At 35.3% G+C, this 17,120-nt stretch overlaps 1 protein-coding gene across 6 annotated transcripts in view; it reads right to left on the bottom strand.

The window, feature by feature from the left end:
• IL1RAP (interleukin 1 receptor accessory protein) overlaps positions 1 to 17,120 on the bottom strand; it is a 129,304-nt gene that overhangs the window by 10,754 nt on the left and 101,430 nt on the right. For 5 of the 6 annotated variants that reach the window (XM_019623638.1, XM_019623647.1, XM_019623655.1 and 2 more), the window contains exons 5-10: positions 15,470 to 15,635; positions 13,321 to 13,392; positions 11,241 to 11,367; positions 8,141 to 8,289; positions 1,834 to 1,983; positions 383 to 526 (exon numbers count right to left, since the gene is read on the bottom strand). In XM_019623638.1, the coding sequence (XP_019479183.1) occupies positions 383 to 526; positions 1,834 to 1,983; positions 8,141 to 8,289; positions 11,241 to 11,367; positions 13,321 to 13,392; positions 15,470 to 15,635 (808 nt within the window). Of the gene's footprint in view, positions 1 to 382; positions 527 to 1,833; positions 1,984 to 7,387; positions 8,290 to 11,240; positions 11,368 to 13,320; positions 13,393 to 15,469; positions 15,636 to 17,120 lie in introns of those variants that run through there. The other variant, XM_019623674.1, reaches the window with a different exon arrangement.

The following is a 17,120-nucleotide window of genomic DNA, read 5'->3' as shown; positions in this document are numbered from 1 at the left end:
AATATAAAACAACATTGAATGTCAACCATAACTGAAAAAATAAATAATTAATTTAAAAAATCTAAATGTGAGTAAACAGGACATTTAAAGCTATGGTGCTTAATAGAGCTCTAACCTACGCTGCAACTACATTTTTTTGAAATCGAGTTTTTAAAGCTTACCAGGGAAAATATTTTGTACCATAAACTGCGCCTGAATAGTCTATACCTTACAAAGTAGTTTTATTCCTAGAGAGTCTCTGTCTATTACATCAACGAATTGAACATTAAATGTCCAAGGATGCCAACATAGAGTTGTGCAATGATTCTCATCCATGATCCAAAGCATACAATCCCTTTTGTCTTTCAGAGTAGCATCACTTGTACCCATTTGAAATACCTACTTCCCCCAGGCAGACTGTCCCGGTCAAAGATGCACAGTTTGTATCCAAATTCATTTTCCAAAACTCCACGGAGTGTCAGTAATACAAATTCTTCTTCTTCAGCATTCCTTGCATAGGATACATAAATATCATATTCCTTCCCGTCTAGCCAAAGAAACACAGATCCAATATACATTAAAAAAGTTTCTCAATAGTATTGCATTTTTTTCTTAAATTGAACTTTTGTAAATTAAACATTCTCATTTTTTACATGTATGAAGTATCTGACAGATTTCAGTGCGATTTCCTACTTGTGACAGGTTTCCAGGCTAAATGACTATTTTTAAGATGTAATTGCAAATTTTATCTGATGTTTCTTCTCTGCTCATCTCCCTGAGTTCAATTTTTATGGTGGAGAATAAGTGAAGATTGGTTCATTTGACTATGAATTAACAGAATCAGGGAGCAAATAGTTAATCATAGATACTGGCAATTAATACTACGTAGAAAATTTCTAGTTCCTGTCCTAGTATCTCATTCACTAATATATTAGAATTATAACTGAGCAACACTTTTAGAAATGATTTAATTTATACTTCAAAATAACTATAATTAAAAATACACTTAGATTCAATAAGTCAATCTTTTCCATAGTTGCCTAATTATAAAAACCACCTCTTATTAAAAATATAGGTTCTGTCTCTCTTGCACAAACTTACTGAATGAGGATCTTTATGGGATGGGTCTAAGAATCTGTATGTTTAAATGTTTCATTTTCGTCACCAGGAAATTACATACTAGAACAATTCTTAAACTTTAATGAGCACATGAATCACTTAGGAAGACTGTTAAAATGTAGATTCTGATTCAGAGCAAGGATTTAGCTGAAGATTCTCCTTTTAATAAGCTCCCATGTGATTCTGATGCTTCCGGTGCCTGGATCACCCCTGAGTACAAAGAGTATCGACCTGCACTGTCCAGTACAGCAGCTGGAAGCCACAAGTGGCTATTAAGCACTGGGAATGCAGCTGGTCTGAACTGGGATACACTGTAAGTATTAAATACAATACATACTGAGCTTTGAATATTGTTCGTACCAATACAAGACTAAAATATCTCTATTCACTTAATATTAATTACAAGCTAAAATGATAGTATTTTGAACATTTTGAGTTAAGTAAATTCATAAAATTATTTTCACTTTCTTTTTAACTTTCCTAATATGACCACTTAGAAAACTTTAAATTACATGTGTGGCTTGCATTATATTTCTATTTGGACAGTGCCCGTATACACTAAATGCCATATGGAGCCAAGAAAGCAGAATGATATGCATTAGAAAGGTTTCCAATAGTAAGGGTTGAAACAAAAGATAGCCTGATTAAATATTCCAGTTAATTTAGATTTTATTAAGCCAACATGTTTCTAAAGATGACAGTAGAATAGATTCACATCAGACTTCCATAACTCACCTAAAATGGTTTCATCTGTTCCAAAATGAGCCCGGTAAAATAGGACCATCTCCAGCCAGTAAACATGGTAAACGACAATAAGAATCACCACCAGCAGGACTGTGACCCCAAAACCACATGCCAGTTCCACTGTGTATCTTGGAGCTACCACTGGAATGAACAAAACAGAAACAATTGATTTCTGTGTGGTGATCAGAGCCACCCGTCCTCCTGCGGACAGTGGGATAAGCCAAGCACCTGAGCCATCCACCTGTTCTACATGTGTGAACAGGCAGAGGTAACATGGTAGGAGTCAGGCACTATATTTTAATACAAAACTGTGTAATATTTAGCTTTTTGTTTCCAGGAACTGGCATAGAAATCATTTTTAACTATTTGATGATTGGAATAGACTTTGATGATATACAAATTAAAACAGAATCTTAGCATTGGGAAGGATGTATAAAGTCATCTAATTCAATTTACAATCTGATACCTGAATATCCTGAAAAATATTTTTAGAAAGTGTAATTCCATCTTCTGTTTGTCCATCTTCTGAGAAAAAAATCCTTATTATTCCCTGGATCAGCCCATGAAATTGGTAGTTTTAATGTTAGAGCAGATAAATGGAGCAAAAATCTCAATGTGTTTCCTTCTAATAGTCTTAATTTCATCCTTTTGTCTAGGACCATATGAAAGAAATTTAATTCCTTTTGAGTAGGCCTCAAAAATCTTATTTTCATCAAGCAGAAACAGAGGGCATTCACCAAATGCTGAGTATGCTTGGCTCTGAAAGGATCTCTTAGGTCTACAGTTCTAGGATATACATTCCAAAGACTGATTTGCAATATCCAGGTATGGACAGATTTTATTATATTGTAATATGTCTATAAACTTGCTTCTCCATTCCCTCTCATTCCCCACTAAAATATATAGTTACAATATTCGAGGTAGAGACTACATCTTCTGCATCCATCCTACCCATAGAACACCTAGGACCTGAATGAGCATCTCCAGATAAACACTGTATGCTTCTGGGATATAAAAAAAAAAATCTAATACTGAGCATCTCCAGATAAACACTGTATGCTTCTGGGATATTAAAAAAAATCTAATACTATACTATCTACCAGCAACTTCATTTAGCTGCTTTATTAGCAGGAGAGGTATATTAAGCAGGATGGTGAGAAAAGGCTTCTTTGAGCACCTGAAGACAAGGCACAGAAGACTTTTGTTCAAAGCTGGGATTAATGAAGCTCCCTGACTCCAACGTCCAGAGATCTTTGCACAACACTACCATGAAGTTCAATTATTGATCATTACTAGTGGAAACACCCCTTTTAAAAAAAGGTATCTATCCTAAGGGAAAAAGGGTAAGTAGCCTACAGCTGAGCCTGAAGGTTTCTAATTAATGGGCAAATCATAGAGTTTTCAGTTCATTATCCTAAATTCAGGATATGAATCCTGTTACAGATATAGCCTGGGACTTACCAGTGCAGAATTATTATCAGGTACTTTTGAACTTGTTCCTTGAATAATGGTGCTTTGAGAAAACCCCATCATAAAATGCCAGAAGCTATGTCAGTGCAATTTGTTGAAAATGGACTAAGTTCATTTTGAGTAGTTAGCCTCAAAATTTCTGTGTCCTTGGTATTTTTGAGTACATGTTAACAGTACACTGGAATAATTCCCACTGTCATCTTCATTATTTGCTCAGTTATTTTGGCTCTCTCTGGGTAGACATTTTGTAATAGGGAGGAAAAAAGAGAGGTCAGTGAATCCACTTACCAGAAATGGATTTTTAAAAATATCAATAGATATCTTGCTTAATAATCAACAGATCATAAATTTCCCTCTGCCACATTCATTCCATTACTGCCTATTCTATTTCTAGTGTGGCTTTTAAATTTTGTTTCGTGTCCTACAATTATATGTGTTATATTGGGTTGTTGGAAAAGTCATGATGTATTTTTCTATGTTTTTCATTGCAAAAATGCGTCATGACTTTTCTGACAACCCAATATTTGCAGATTGTATCTTGTGGGGCCATCCTGATGATTTCAAGACATTCTTAATGCTATTTAACTAACTGAACCCTTAAGATAAATAATCCACAAGCCTTAATTTCTAAGTGGCTGAAATCATATACAGGAAGTGCTCTAAAAAGCTTTCATATAAAGCTTTGCTGGCTTGCAGGGATAGGGTGACCCTCAGTCCACATTTTCTGTCTGCCCCAGCTGGGATGTCTGATGTTTTGGCAGAAAGAGTTTACTCTGATGCAATCTCAGACCAAAAGGTTGCAGTCAGAAAGGGGTGATGCAATGTGATCAGATTGTACTCCTAAACTGCCCCTCTCTTTGATCTCACTGACAACCTGTTTCAGGATGTAGCCAAAGTTAGCCACTTGCTCTGCTGTTACTCCCTGAATTAGAATCCCCTTTTCTCTTTTATGGTCCTATAGTAATAACTGGCTCCAAAGCCCACATTTCCAGTTAACCACCCTTGGTGAAACCAGTCTAATACCTTAGCTCTATCAAGTTTTTTTCCCTGTTTCAAGTTATTGGTCTTGTTCCTCCTTGGAAACCTAAATTATTTTCCTCATCCTCATTATTGTAGTTGAGGCCTTGCTATCATTGTTTCTCCTAATCAAAACGCCAGTTTCTTGGACTTTCAAGTGTTCCCTGCCTATCCTTTGCCAATGTGCTGGGACTTCTTGATGATTTTTGCAATGGTAGTGATGAAAGAGAATGCTTTATTGAAAATGATAGTAACCCAGAAACCTATGACTGAATTGTCCTACAGACCTGATTCGTTTGGCTACCATAGAGTGTTAAACCTTGTGCATTTTTGGACCTCAGCTTCTTGCCTTAGAGGAGTACGGAGTACTTAATACTGGAGTAGCCCTTCCTCAATAATATCTAAAGTAGCAGTTTTAAAAGTAAAGTAAAAGCAGGAGTATGATCTGTGAGAGATGGGCACAAAAAACTATCACACAGGCTTACTGCCTGAAGGCACCTTGGGGACTGCTACAGAGAAAGGGGAAAACCATAAGCACAGTCAGTAGTCACACTGAGCTAAGGAGACAGAGCTTAGAGTTCAGAACTGCTGAACTTACAGGCCTGGGGACTGAAGAAAAGAAAAATGTGTAGAAAAGGACCTCTATAAATACACAAGTATTTGGAAAAATACAAAGCTTTGCATATTAAGGATGACACTTCACAAGATGAGGCAAAGAATAGCTAGCAGTGAAAGAAAAATGACCAGGGAGGCAACAACTACGAGAGAGCTGGCAACTGAACAATTCTTGGAGTACATGCAGGGCTGGAAAACACTTGAGTGAAGCTCACTCAGAGTGAAGAAATTTAGCTCCTCAAGCATTAACTAGAAACCCCAGTTGGGTTATGTTAGAAATAGGTCCAATCTGGCATTAGAGAAAAAGCTATTTTAGACCTAGTCTAGCAAGGATAAGCAAGATGCTTCAAAAACAAGCAAGCTGTTATGTAAGTAGATTAACTACTTGCTAGAACAAAACTTAACACTCACAAAATTCAGACACTCAATGATGTAACATCCATAATGTCCAATATAAGATTAAAAATCTAGACACATTGGGCTGGCTGAGTGGTTCAGTTGGTTAAAAGCTCGCTCAAGAGTTTGAGCTCTGAACAACAGCGGTTCGAGTCCTGGCCCGAGCTGAGCTGCCAACAGGTGGCAGGATGGCTTAGCTAAAAACAAAACAAAACAAAAATCTAGACACATGAAAAAAAAAGACCCATAATCAGGAGAAAAGTTAGTCAATAAACACAGAATTAGAATTGACAAAAATGATGGCATTAGCAGATAAACACTTTAAAATGAGTAATATATATATATATATATATATATGCTTGTTGATTTTCTTAAAAGACCATGAACATTACAAGAGCAAATAGGAAATATCAATATAGATATTTTGATAAAAATGGAAATTCAAAAATTGAAAAATAAAATTTTTGGATTCAAACTGCTGCGGGTTAGACATCAAAAAAAAGAAATGATCAGTAGACACTAGAAACTATTCTAAATGAAACACAGAGGGAAAAAAAATGATGAAAACACCAGTGACCTGTGGAACAACACCGAGTACTCTATCTTAAATTTAATTGGAATATGAGAAGAAAAGGAAAGAATGAATGAAAGGATGAACAAAACCTATGTAAAGAAATAATGGCTAAATTGTTTTCAAATTAAATTAAAAATATAAACTCACCAAATCAAGACGTTTAAAGAACCCTAAATAAGATACATACAAATAAAACCACACCAAAGGATATCATAATGTAACTGAAAAATCAATGAATAAGAGAAAATCTGGTGCAGTGCATGTGCTTGTCACTTCACATTCCTGATGGCATTCATACTAAACCATTCAGAGCATGCCCTTCTGGGAAAGGAGAACTTCCTGGCTAGCTCTGGTGGGCAGACTTTTGCATCACTCCTAGATTCAGCATGATTTTAACTGATTGTGTTGATCCTATCCATCTGACAATAAGTTATTAATTTATGTCTGCCTCCATAATTGCTTCCCAAAACACATGGCTCTGACGACAAGTCCCACAAAATGTTCCATACTTAAGGAATCTGGAGTCAAATATATTTGAAAAAATCCCGCCTACTGTATTTGAACCCCTGCAGATATTCATATCAAACGTTAATATGCTGAAGATTAAGAGGCCCTGAACTAAAGTAAGTTAATTGATTTTGTTTAACCTTGACTTCAATGATACTTGACTATACAAGTCTTTGTCAAATAACGCCTATGAAAATTTTGCACAAATAATACTAAGAGCTAACATTTCATATATATATATATATATATATATATATATATATATATATATATATATATATATATATATATATATATATATATGCCAGTACCTGTGCTGAGAACTTCAGAACAACCTTATGATGTAATGGTGTTATTTTGCCTACTTTAAATATAAATAAATTGAAGCTCAGAGAGGTGAAATGTCTGTTCCAAGCTCACAGAGTTGGGATGCACAGAAACCAGGATCTGAACATAGGCCACCTGAGTCTAGAGCCTCAGTGTTCTTAGGAGCTAACTTTGGGAAACACTGCCTTATATAATATCATGTAGTTGGGCCTTTTTTCCTTACATTGACTTCTGAGGAGCAGAGGCTAGTAACTATACAGAATCAACATACTAAGACTTCTTAAGAGGCATATGTACTTTCGGATTTTGCTCTTTGCTTTCTAAATTATAATAAAACTGTTAAAGTCAGACCTCCTTTTTTATCAGCTTCAGAAAAAGATTTAAATCTCATTGCAAAATGTAACAGTTATGAATTAACTTTTTTTTCACTTTTGGTAGAAATATTATAGGCTCCATTTGATACAGGGATCCAGGATAATTCTGAATGACTTGACTGCATGTGTGACAAATCATCATTATTTTTCTCCAGATCATTGAAAAACATTTTTGAAGGGATTAATTGTCTGGGTTCTGTGTTCAGTGAGAGAACCAAATAGAATTTTAGACACAGTCTGTTTCAGGAGTCACAGCTCACATAAGAAAGCTTTATAATTTTTATTTATTGTAGAAAAATATAGTAATATCAACACAGAAATCATTTTACACCATTTTAAGTCATGGTTTAAATAATTTTTATTTTAGCAACTGTGGCTAGTGATATATTATAAACCTGCTTGAATATTGATACACAGTGTTTAACATGATCATTTTAAAATTGTATTTTTTTGAGAATTCATATTTTATATATTACTATTTGCATACAATTAGATGATTGCTATTTATAATGTTTCATTCTTATAGATAATGCTTCTGAGAATATTTATTGGTACATAATTCTCTTTCTGTTAAGTTATTCATTCAGGAAAAATTCTGAAAATATTGTCATATGGCATGATCATTTTCATGACTCTTGAACTCTGCCAGCAATGATTGCTAAAGGGGTCTTTACAATTCACCAACACTAGGTGACTCTACCTGTTTTATTATATCTTTGGTAGCTTTAAATATTGTCTTCATTTTTTTCATTTTTCATGACTGTATAGATGTGAAATTATGCCTTATTATCAAAATTATGGATTTTTTAGCCACATTTAGGCACTAAGTTACGAAAACTATTTTGAGTATGTTTACATAGATGGAAACTCTCTCCTGATTTTTCATGCAACTTTGATTCATGACTATGTGGTAGATGTGCTAAGTGCTGGAGCTCTCCTCTCAATCTCGCCTTTTCTCCTTAGTTACCGCTGCATTACACTGGAGTTCCCAGGCTCGTCCGCTGCGTGCATCCGTTACCTTTCTGTTTCACCTTGGCTGGCTTCTCAACCTCCCCTTTGGCATTTCTAGCATGACAGACGTAGTTGCGCTTGAGATCCTCTGCAGTAACTTTCTTGATGCTCAGAATCTGAGTCCTTGTTTCATCTTCTGTTTTAGTCTGGCTGACACTAGAAACGGGAAAGAAAATCAGAGCATTAGTGAGACTCACGGGCCATGTGCTATGTGCAAATCAGGAAGCAGACAACCAGAGAGCCCCTAGGTGAGGCCAGATGCAATATCAATAGTGTCAATTGCCTCGTGATCCAATGGTTACATAAGGAGAATAGCTTCTAGATTCCAATATTATTCTTTACCATCTATATTACACATACTCCCAATGTCTAGGTCAAATCCCAGTGTTGGCATCATATTATAGATATAGATCTCTCTTCAAAGCAAAATGTCTCCTTCCCTCAAACTTCTGAGGCAGGATGCTCTGTTGGTTTAGAGAGAAGTTTCTGCGGCCTGATCCATTTGGGTTTTGGTCCAGGCTTCGCCACTTACAGGCTATTTGGGCACAATATTTAATCTTTCCATGTTTTCAGATCCTCCTTTGAAAAAGAGGAAAGTAGCAATGCCTGCACAGTGCATTATATGTATTAATTTACTCAAGAATTCTGAAAATAGAGTATGTTAATGCATAAGTATTAGAACAATGCTTAATAAATATTCATATTGGCTATTATTATCTCACAGCAATAGCTGATGCATTTCAGGGTTTCCCAAAGCTTGAATTTTGAATGCAGGTAGACTGTTGTAGCCATAATGCTGAAACCTCACAGTTAAATCCTAACATAAAGAAGAAATTTCTCAGAGCAAGTAAACTTTGTGAAAATAAATACAGTAATACCTTGGTTTGCGAGCATAATTCGTTCCAGAAACAAACTACTTGTACTGCAAAACATCACTCGTTTACCAAGTTAAAATTTATAAGAAATGTTTCCTTGTCTTGGGGAATACTAGTAAACCAAGTTACTCACAATCCAAGGTTTTACTGTATATGTAAGTCTCAGCAAATCAGAGATAAAGTTCTTTGGGTCCAAGATCCAGATTTAAAATCCCTTGAAACTACTTCGCTAAAAAGGAAAAATAGCATATAACTCCTATGGCCGACTATGGCCAGGTTCTCCTTGTGATAAGGCTTAAGGTCAGTCATGAGAACTTGGTTAAGGGCTGTGATGAGTGCAGACTAAGCTTAACCGTACTGCTCAACTGTGAACAGTGAGTGGTGTTTCAATAGCCTCATGGAGAAACACCATGACTTTCATTATTATCATTCATTACTACTATGAGGATAGGAAGCACAGTCTTCAGAATTCCTGAAATGATCAATAACTCGCCCTCTGTGCCTCCAGCCACATCATTCATCAATTTCTTCTGCAAAAAGATCCCAATTTCAGGAAGCTCCTTCTGTACCTTTAAATATGTTCTGCTTCTCAAACCTCCAGGCCTTTGCATATGACGTTCCTTTTTACCAGGAACATTCTTTTGATTTCTTTTTCTTTTTTTTTTAAATTATTATTAGTTTCAGGTATACAAACAATGTAATAGTTAGAGATTTACCCCCTTCACAAAGTGATAACTCCCCCACTCTACTACCTCTCTGACATACATAGCTGTTAAAATTCCATTGACTATATTCCCTATGCATGTACTTCCCATGACTATATACATATACATATAAATATGCATATATATGTATATATATTTTTAATTACAGAGGACCTTCAATATTATTCAGCTTCAGCTTCAGGTGTACAGTGCAGTGGTCAAGCACTATACAGTCAATGAAGTAGTCTCCCTAATAAGACATGTGCTCATCTGACACCCTACAAAATCTTCACAACATTATTGATTATATTTCCCAAACTCTCTTTCATATCCCTGTGACTATACTGTGACTACTAATTTGTATTTTCCTAATCCCTTTACCTTCTCCCCCTTTCCATGAAGCAACCATCAGTTTTTTCTCTATTTCTCTGAGTTTATTTCTGCTTGATTTCTTTGCCTAGTTTATTTCTACTCTTCTTTCAAAGCTTTATTTAGGTACTGTATGATCTGAGAAGCATTACTTAACCCCCCAAAACTGACTGGAGTCCCCAACTAAATCTTCCTATAACATGGAAATACTGCATTTATCACATTACGGTATTGAAATTTCTGCTCTATCATTGCTATTCCTATAAGATCCACCTGGCACAGTACACCTGATGCAAAACAGACATTTGATAATATCTGCACAAAACCTGAGTTTACTACTAGGAAAGAAATATCTTTTGAATTCTAAAAGTTTAAGTAGCCTAAGCTCTATTTACACATTGGGGATAAGGCTTAAGGTCTTAAAAATACTTTGTCATGTTGTTAGTCACCTGCCGATTTTTATTAATTGTTGCAGTGAACCAATTGCCCTCTTGCATTTGTATGCTTCATTCATTTACAAAGACCAGTATTTCCCTCCTTGCCTACTGAACCTCCTTAAAAAAAAAAAATCATGTTTATTTAAAAATAAAATGACCCAACTTGCTATTTTAAGAGGGAGGTATATGACCACCCCATCCACTTTAAAAATAAAATTTAAAGAACATAAATGTATTTAATCATTATTAAAAAAAGATTATCAATTATCAATGTGACATATATGTTATGTCAATTAAGGAAGACACGGAGGACAGTAGAAAATACATGCTAACTGCAAGACAGGAAACTAACACAATTATGTGAAGCACAAATACGTATAGGCCAGACTCCAGACTTGAGAAAGAGAAGAACAGGGACACACAGACAGGATTTCATCTCTCCATAACCCTATATCGCCACCTTTTCATTCATGTGAAATACGCATTCCACCTACTTTCAAGGAGGTATCATAAAGGTGTGATTGTAAAATGGCATCTTGGCCTCAGATTGCAAGGCTAGTAATCCTGCTTTGGGATGCAACCATTAACGACTTGAGCATCTTGCTGATTCTTTTTAATGACAGAAAAAAATTAAAATTTTTATTTTTGTAGAGTAGTATCCACCTGAGAGCATGAGATTAAGGGACAAGTGACAGTCACCCCCTTGACGGCAACAATGATACCTTTCATTAACCGTTAGGTCAATAGTGGTGTCGTCCGGCTTTTTTCCATCAATGGTCCACCAAACCTCATTGCGAGAGTCCTTCAGGAAAGTAAAAAAGACTTGACAGGGAAGAAGTAGCTCCTCTCCTAAAAAAAATGAGTTAATCCATTAGTTTGTAACCTTCATGTGGCTGGCTATCTATATTGGTTCTACTCTGTGAATAATCAGAGGCGATAAATGGTACGTGTACCTAACATCCTACTTTGGACTAATTTTCTGGTGGGCCGCATATATATATATTTCACTGCAAAATGAACCAAGAAAGAAGCACCTCAGCTTTATATAAAATTACTAGTATGACCATCTTTTAATACAATCTATACATATTATAAAATGACAGTGTTTGTTCAAAAAGGCTCTGACAACACCCTTTTTAGCCCTAAACTTCCATAGACTACTCTTTTTTGTTATTTCCCTCACAAACAAAGGATGACTAAAGAAAGGCTCTCCAGATCTTTGGTCCTTGCACAGAGAAGATGGGACAATGCCCTCGTTGAGAGGACTGGCCGAGCAGGCCGCATCTTGAAAGGCTCGTTATCCAATAAGTTTAAAGACAATTTACAAATAGAAATTCTACATTATGCTTCTGGGATAGAATACTAGGTTGGGGAATATCTAGGCAGAAAATGTTAGTGATAATAATAATAGCACACTCACTGAGAAATTTGTATAATTTACTGTGCAAAATATTTATACTTATTAGTGTTCTAATTAAATTTTAACAAAATACTATGAGGTTTTTAAATTCATGTTTTACAGCTATGAAAACTGAAACTTAAAGATGCGAAATGCCATTTCTAGATCAAATTGTTGCTAAGTGGTAGACCAGGATTTGACCTCGACTGACTTATTCCAGCTTGCCCAGGACGGTTCTGTTATATGCTTGCTTTCCTATTTAGCTGCTAATTGATTACTTTCACTCTCAAAAAGCGTCCAGATTGAGGTGATAAATGATATCGTCCTCCTAATTTGAACTCAGGTTTGTCTCACTTAGTGGCCATACTCTATCCTTCTTATAATACATGGTTCTTCTGCCTTCCCCTCCAGTTTTCCATATCAGTATTTAGGAAGTTAAAGTGAGCAAGAGTTCAGGCATGCTTTTGTAATAATAATATGATAAGTAAATGAAACAAACCTAGATGATTGATTAGTAAGTATTTACCCCGATAGCAGGGAGAACGCTGATATTGCTATATAAAGCCACTATTAATTCCAGGAAATTTGGTCCATTTGAGGTTGGCAGGCCCCTTAGCGTGTTCTTTGTGTTTTTATAAGGCAGATCACTATTTGAAACCTTATCTTAATTTGGGGGGTGGGGGAGTATGGTTGTTCCCCATCTATGTTGGTCACTACCTCTATTACCTTTAGTACATTTTAAACAAATGTTATTTAATATCTGTCATTGGGATTGCAGTGAATTTATTTTAAAAGATACAATATAGAAAATGTTAAAATTTTCTATGGTTTTCAACAGAACTGTGGGAGGTTTAAAATCAGAAGACTTACAAATGATAACTTACTTGGTCAGTTACAAGTGATTTTTGTTTAGAATGAAAAATTATGAAAACTAAAAAGAGGCTCAGACAGCCATAGCAAACATTTGATAGTGGTCTGAATCAGGGGGTATTAGTTCTGTCAGTTGTTACCTATTACCTTCATAGCCCTGACTCCAAGCTCCAACCCTGCCCCTTGATAGTGGAACAGAAGCTTAAAGGACGTCTTGTGCTCATGTTGCAGCCTTGGCAAACCAAGGCTCTGTGTGAACTAAAGTTTGCATCCAACAGGTATCACTCATCAGGATAGGAAACCTGTTCGCAGAGGAAGAAGGGAGCAGCTTCTGAGACAGAAGCAAAGAACCCCTGAGCTCCCCATGAGTTCGATGAGCTAATACCCAGAGCTGCCTTGGTTTCCGACAACATCAGTTTCAATTCATGTGTGTTTCACAATAGCCATCTATTCTCTTGTGTTACCTTATGTGACATTTTATTCCTCGTATTTAAGAGAATCTAACTGAAATTCAGAGGCACAGCTATAATTACCTAGTTCTTTCTCATAGATCACAAGATCATTGGGTGAATGGATCTGGGGTGGCAATGCATCTTTTGGAGCACCTGTGAGAGAGTAAAGAACAAAGGGAGATGATGTTAAGTCACGTAGTCTTTATTCCTTATAACCCATTTCAAAAAACTCCCCTTCTGTGAAGCCTTGCCCAACTTCCTGGCACAGTTTGTCAATTGTTCTAGAGAGGGCCTATAGTCCAATATATAGTCAATTACAACACTTCTGTCATTTAAAACAAGAAACAAACATAACACACTGATTACCCTCCATATTTCAAGATAGAATGTTCAACCAGTGTTTTGGCTTTCCAGCTTATATGAGAGAGACTCCTCATACTCCATCATAATTGTCCTCATGGCTTTCACAATTGTTCTTTTCTACATTTTTTCCCTCAACATGTCCAGAGTGTTTAATAAGTAAGTTAAATAAGTAAGTATTGAAGAATAAGAAAATGGAAAATTCAAAATCATAACTGTGAGGCCAGCACATAAGTCTATCTGATGTCCAGTTATCAGTTGAAGGTCTATTCATAGGAATGCTGCTCATTCTGTATTCCTAAATTTAAAGAAAAATATCCTGAGGAAGCATTGCACTGTAATGTTTTAAGAGTATAGTCACGGGCTGTAAAGCACAGAGAATATAATCAATGGTATTGGAATAGCTATGCACGGTGTCAGAGGGGTAATAGACTTGTTGCAGTTATCGCTTTGTGAGGTGTGTAAATGTCTAATCATTTTGTTGTTTTTGTACACTTGACTCTAATAAAAACAAACAAACAAACAATACTGTGATTAAAAAAAAAAGGAAAAAAGAGTGGAGGCTTCAAAGATTTGACCAGGGTGTTCTAATCCAAATTTGGTCATATACTAACCATATGACTCTGGTGTTTTACTAAATCTTTGAAAAGATAATTTTCCTCAACTCTAAAATGAAGGTGATTAAACTCATCTCACAATTTTATTATAAAGATTAAATTAAGTAACCATATTAAAGCACCCACTCATTAGAAACAACTGCTAAAATGAATGTAAGTCTAGATTATTCACTTGACTTTTAAAAACTCCATTCATGTTAGGTTCTAAATTTAGTCTGATTTTTCTTCTGAATTAGTCCCCAACTCAGCACTATTCAGAAAGTAAGCAGAGAAAGAGGAAAAGTGATTATAAAAGTGTTTGATCTGAATTTTATTTGCATTATGTTAGAGCCCTTTTTAAAGAAATACATATGTTGAATCCAGTGTCAGACTGGTTGAAAAATCCTTGAACAAAATGTCAGAAACCTGGGATTTAGAATCACTTCTACTAACTCATGGAATGTCTCTAAATTGGTTACTTTCTGTTGTTGGGACTCAGTGTTTCCATCTAGTAAAAGATGGGGTTTGACAAAATCTCAGTCTTGATACGCTCTCATTTTAAATACAGTGGGCACAGTGGTATTTAGGGCTCTCCTCTAAATACTGCCTATCCTGACACTGGTTCTCTTGGTTTTGCATTTCATAGGAGTCTGTCATCTCTGCCTAGACACTGTCCTTTCCATGTCCCTGTTTTCTCATCCCCTTATCTTAGTGCAAAGCAATGTTTGAACACTACCTGCAAATACCTTCAGACTTAACTACAACGATTCCAGTACATGGAAATAATACACAGTTTACCTAACTCGAGTAAATCACTTTTTTGATCATATTAACTACTATTCACTGAGTCTCTACCGCTCGCCTGGAACTGCATTAGCAGAATATGTATATTATTTCTAATATTCTCAGCTATCTTGAATGTTAGGTAGTCTAAGTCCTATAGTACAGGTAAGGAGACTGAGACTGACGAAAATCATATTGATAATAAACGGCAGTGGTTCGAACACAGATTAAACACAGATATGTCTGGCACTCCTTTTATTGCCCAAACTGACCTTGGCTTCATTTAGTCACATATTAATTCAGTAGACCAGTGGTTATTGAATGTTTACTATGTCCCTGGAATTGCAGAAGGCTCTGGGGATAGTTCAGTGAACCAAAAAGGGAAGCCTCTTTTCTTATAGACCTTACACGCTTGTTTGTAATAAACTATTCAGAGCCAATACAAGATTATTACATTTTTGTTGTGTGCACTTAATGCAACTCATGCTTACCTACCACCTTTACCGTCAGAGTCCTGGTGAGATGGAATGTACGCCCATTTTCTGGATACGTAACAACACATGTATACTCTGCGTTATTTGAAACCATGGCTAAGTAAAAATTCAAGTCCATGTCTTCAGGCATCACATTATTAAAGTTGTGTATTTTCTGACAGCCCTAGGGGAAGTAAAAGATGTTTACTATTTAGATACATGCATAGAAAATATGCAAGCGCATGCACACCTCTAATTTTACACAGAACAGACAAATATCTATGCTGGCCACACCTTTTACAAAACTGTTTTGCTCAAGTATTTGATGTTGTTTCTGTAAAGAGTGAATGCAATAAGTTTCATTGTCTTTTCTGCAAAAGAAAATTAAAGTTCTAAACTGAGATACAAATTCAAATGTACCAGCTTCCTTTCTCAGGATCCAATATTTGAATTCTGGGAATCTCATGTTAATAGTGAAGCAAAGTTGAAGTTTTGAAAAAGAACTAAGCCAACTTAAAAAAAAAAATTGCTTGCTCTGCTATTAAACAAAAAAGCACAAAAAACAATTATTTTTTCATTTTTCTACATTTCTTCACTGTTTATATTAATTCAGGAATCCAGTCACTCTTCTTGACAATTGGGCCTCGATTTAGATGTCTGATTCTGGCATTCTTGATCACGCTGTTGAATCACTATATCAGTTATTTCCAAATTTTTGTATTTTTCTTCTACATATCCTATTTGTTGCAACTGGATATCATAGACTCCAGAATCTAAAAAATAAAATATATTTTATGAGTCTTACCAAGAGTTGAGCTAGTTCTGCTCCATATCACTCTGCTGATTAAAAAAAAAAAAACTGAGATTGAAATATCTCATTTAATATAATCAGAATCCTGTTTGACTCTTTTGATCCCACTAACTGGTCATATTGTTTTATGTATGTATGTATGTATGTATGTATGTATGTATGTATGTATGTATTTATTTTCTTTTAGAGAAAAAAAAACCTGGTATAATCATCTGTGACCAAAACGTATGATGAACATTTACTTTTGGAAAAATTTTGTGTTTGTTTTTCTTTTAAAAACCAATAATTTATGTCAAAAGGATTAGGTATCTCTAAGGTCCTCTAGATCTTTAAAATTCTGGGAGTCTATTATTTGCTTGTACTGTCAATTTCCTGTATTCACATATTTAACTTTAATTCTTACACACTTAAAGTTTCTTCAATTCCTGGAGCATGTGTTTTGAAATATGACAGTTACACTAAGTGGCACATTTTGTAATTCTTTGTAACAGGAAATGCATCTTTTAAGTACAGCACTAAACATTTGATTCAAGGGGATGATCATCACAAGGAAGATGATATATGTTCAGTTAAGTTATCTTCTAAATGCAGTTTATCCTGTTTTGATAAAAGTGCTTTTAGGCACTTGTCACATCAGCAAAATATTTCAATACTCTTAGGTTATCGCAAAGTATAAGACCACAAAAGCCTATGCTCTTACAAAGAATTTACGTCAGATTTGGTTTAAATTGAGTTTAGACTATCTATAGAATTCTGTTTCATTTTTGTGACACCTTCCATTTAAACAGTTCAAAGCTATTTTCTTCTTTCATTTGTTAGCGTAGCTGTTCTTAAAGATAAAGAAATATTTGAGATACC

Source organism: Hipposideros armiger, unplaced genomic scaffold (assembly GCF_001890085.2).
Source record: "Hipposideros armiger isolate ML-2016 unplaced genomic scaffold, ASM189008v1 scaffold_14, whole genome shotgun sequence".
NCBI lineage: Eukaryota > Metazoa > Chordata > Mammalia > Chiroptera > Hipposideridae > Hipposideros > Hipposideros armiger.
This window is presented reverse-complemented; position numbering and strand designations above follow the sequence as displayed.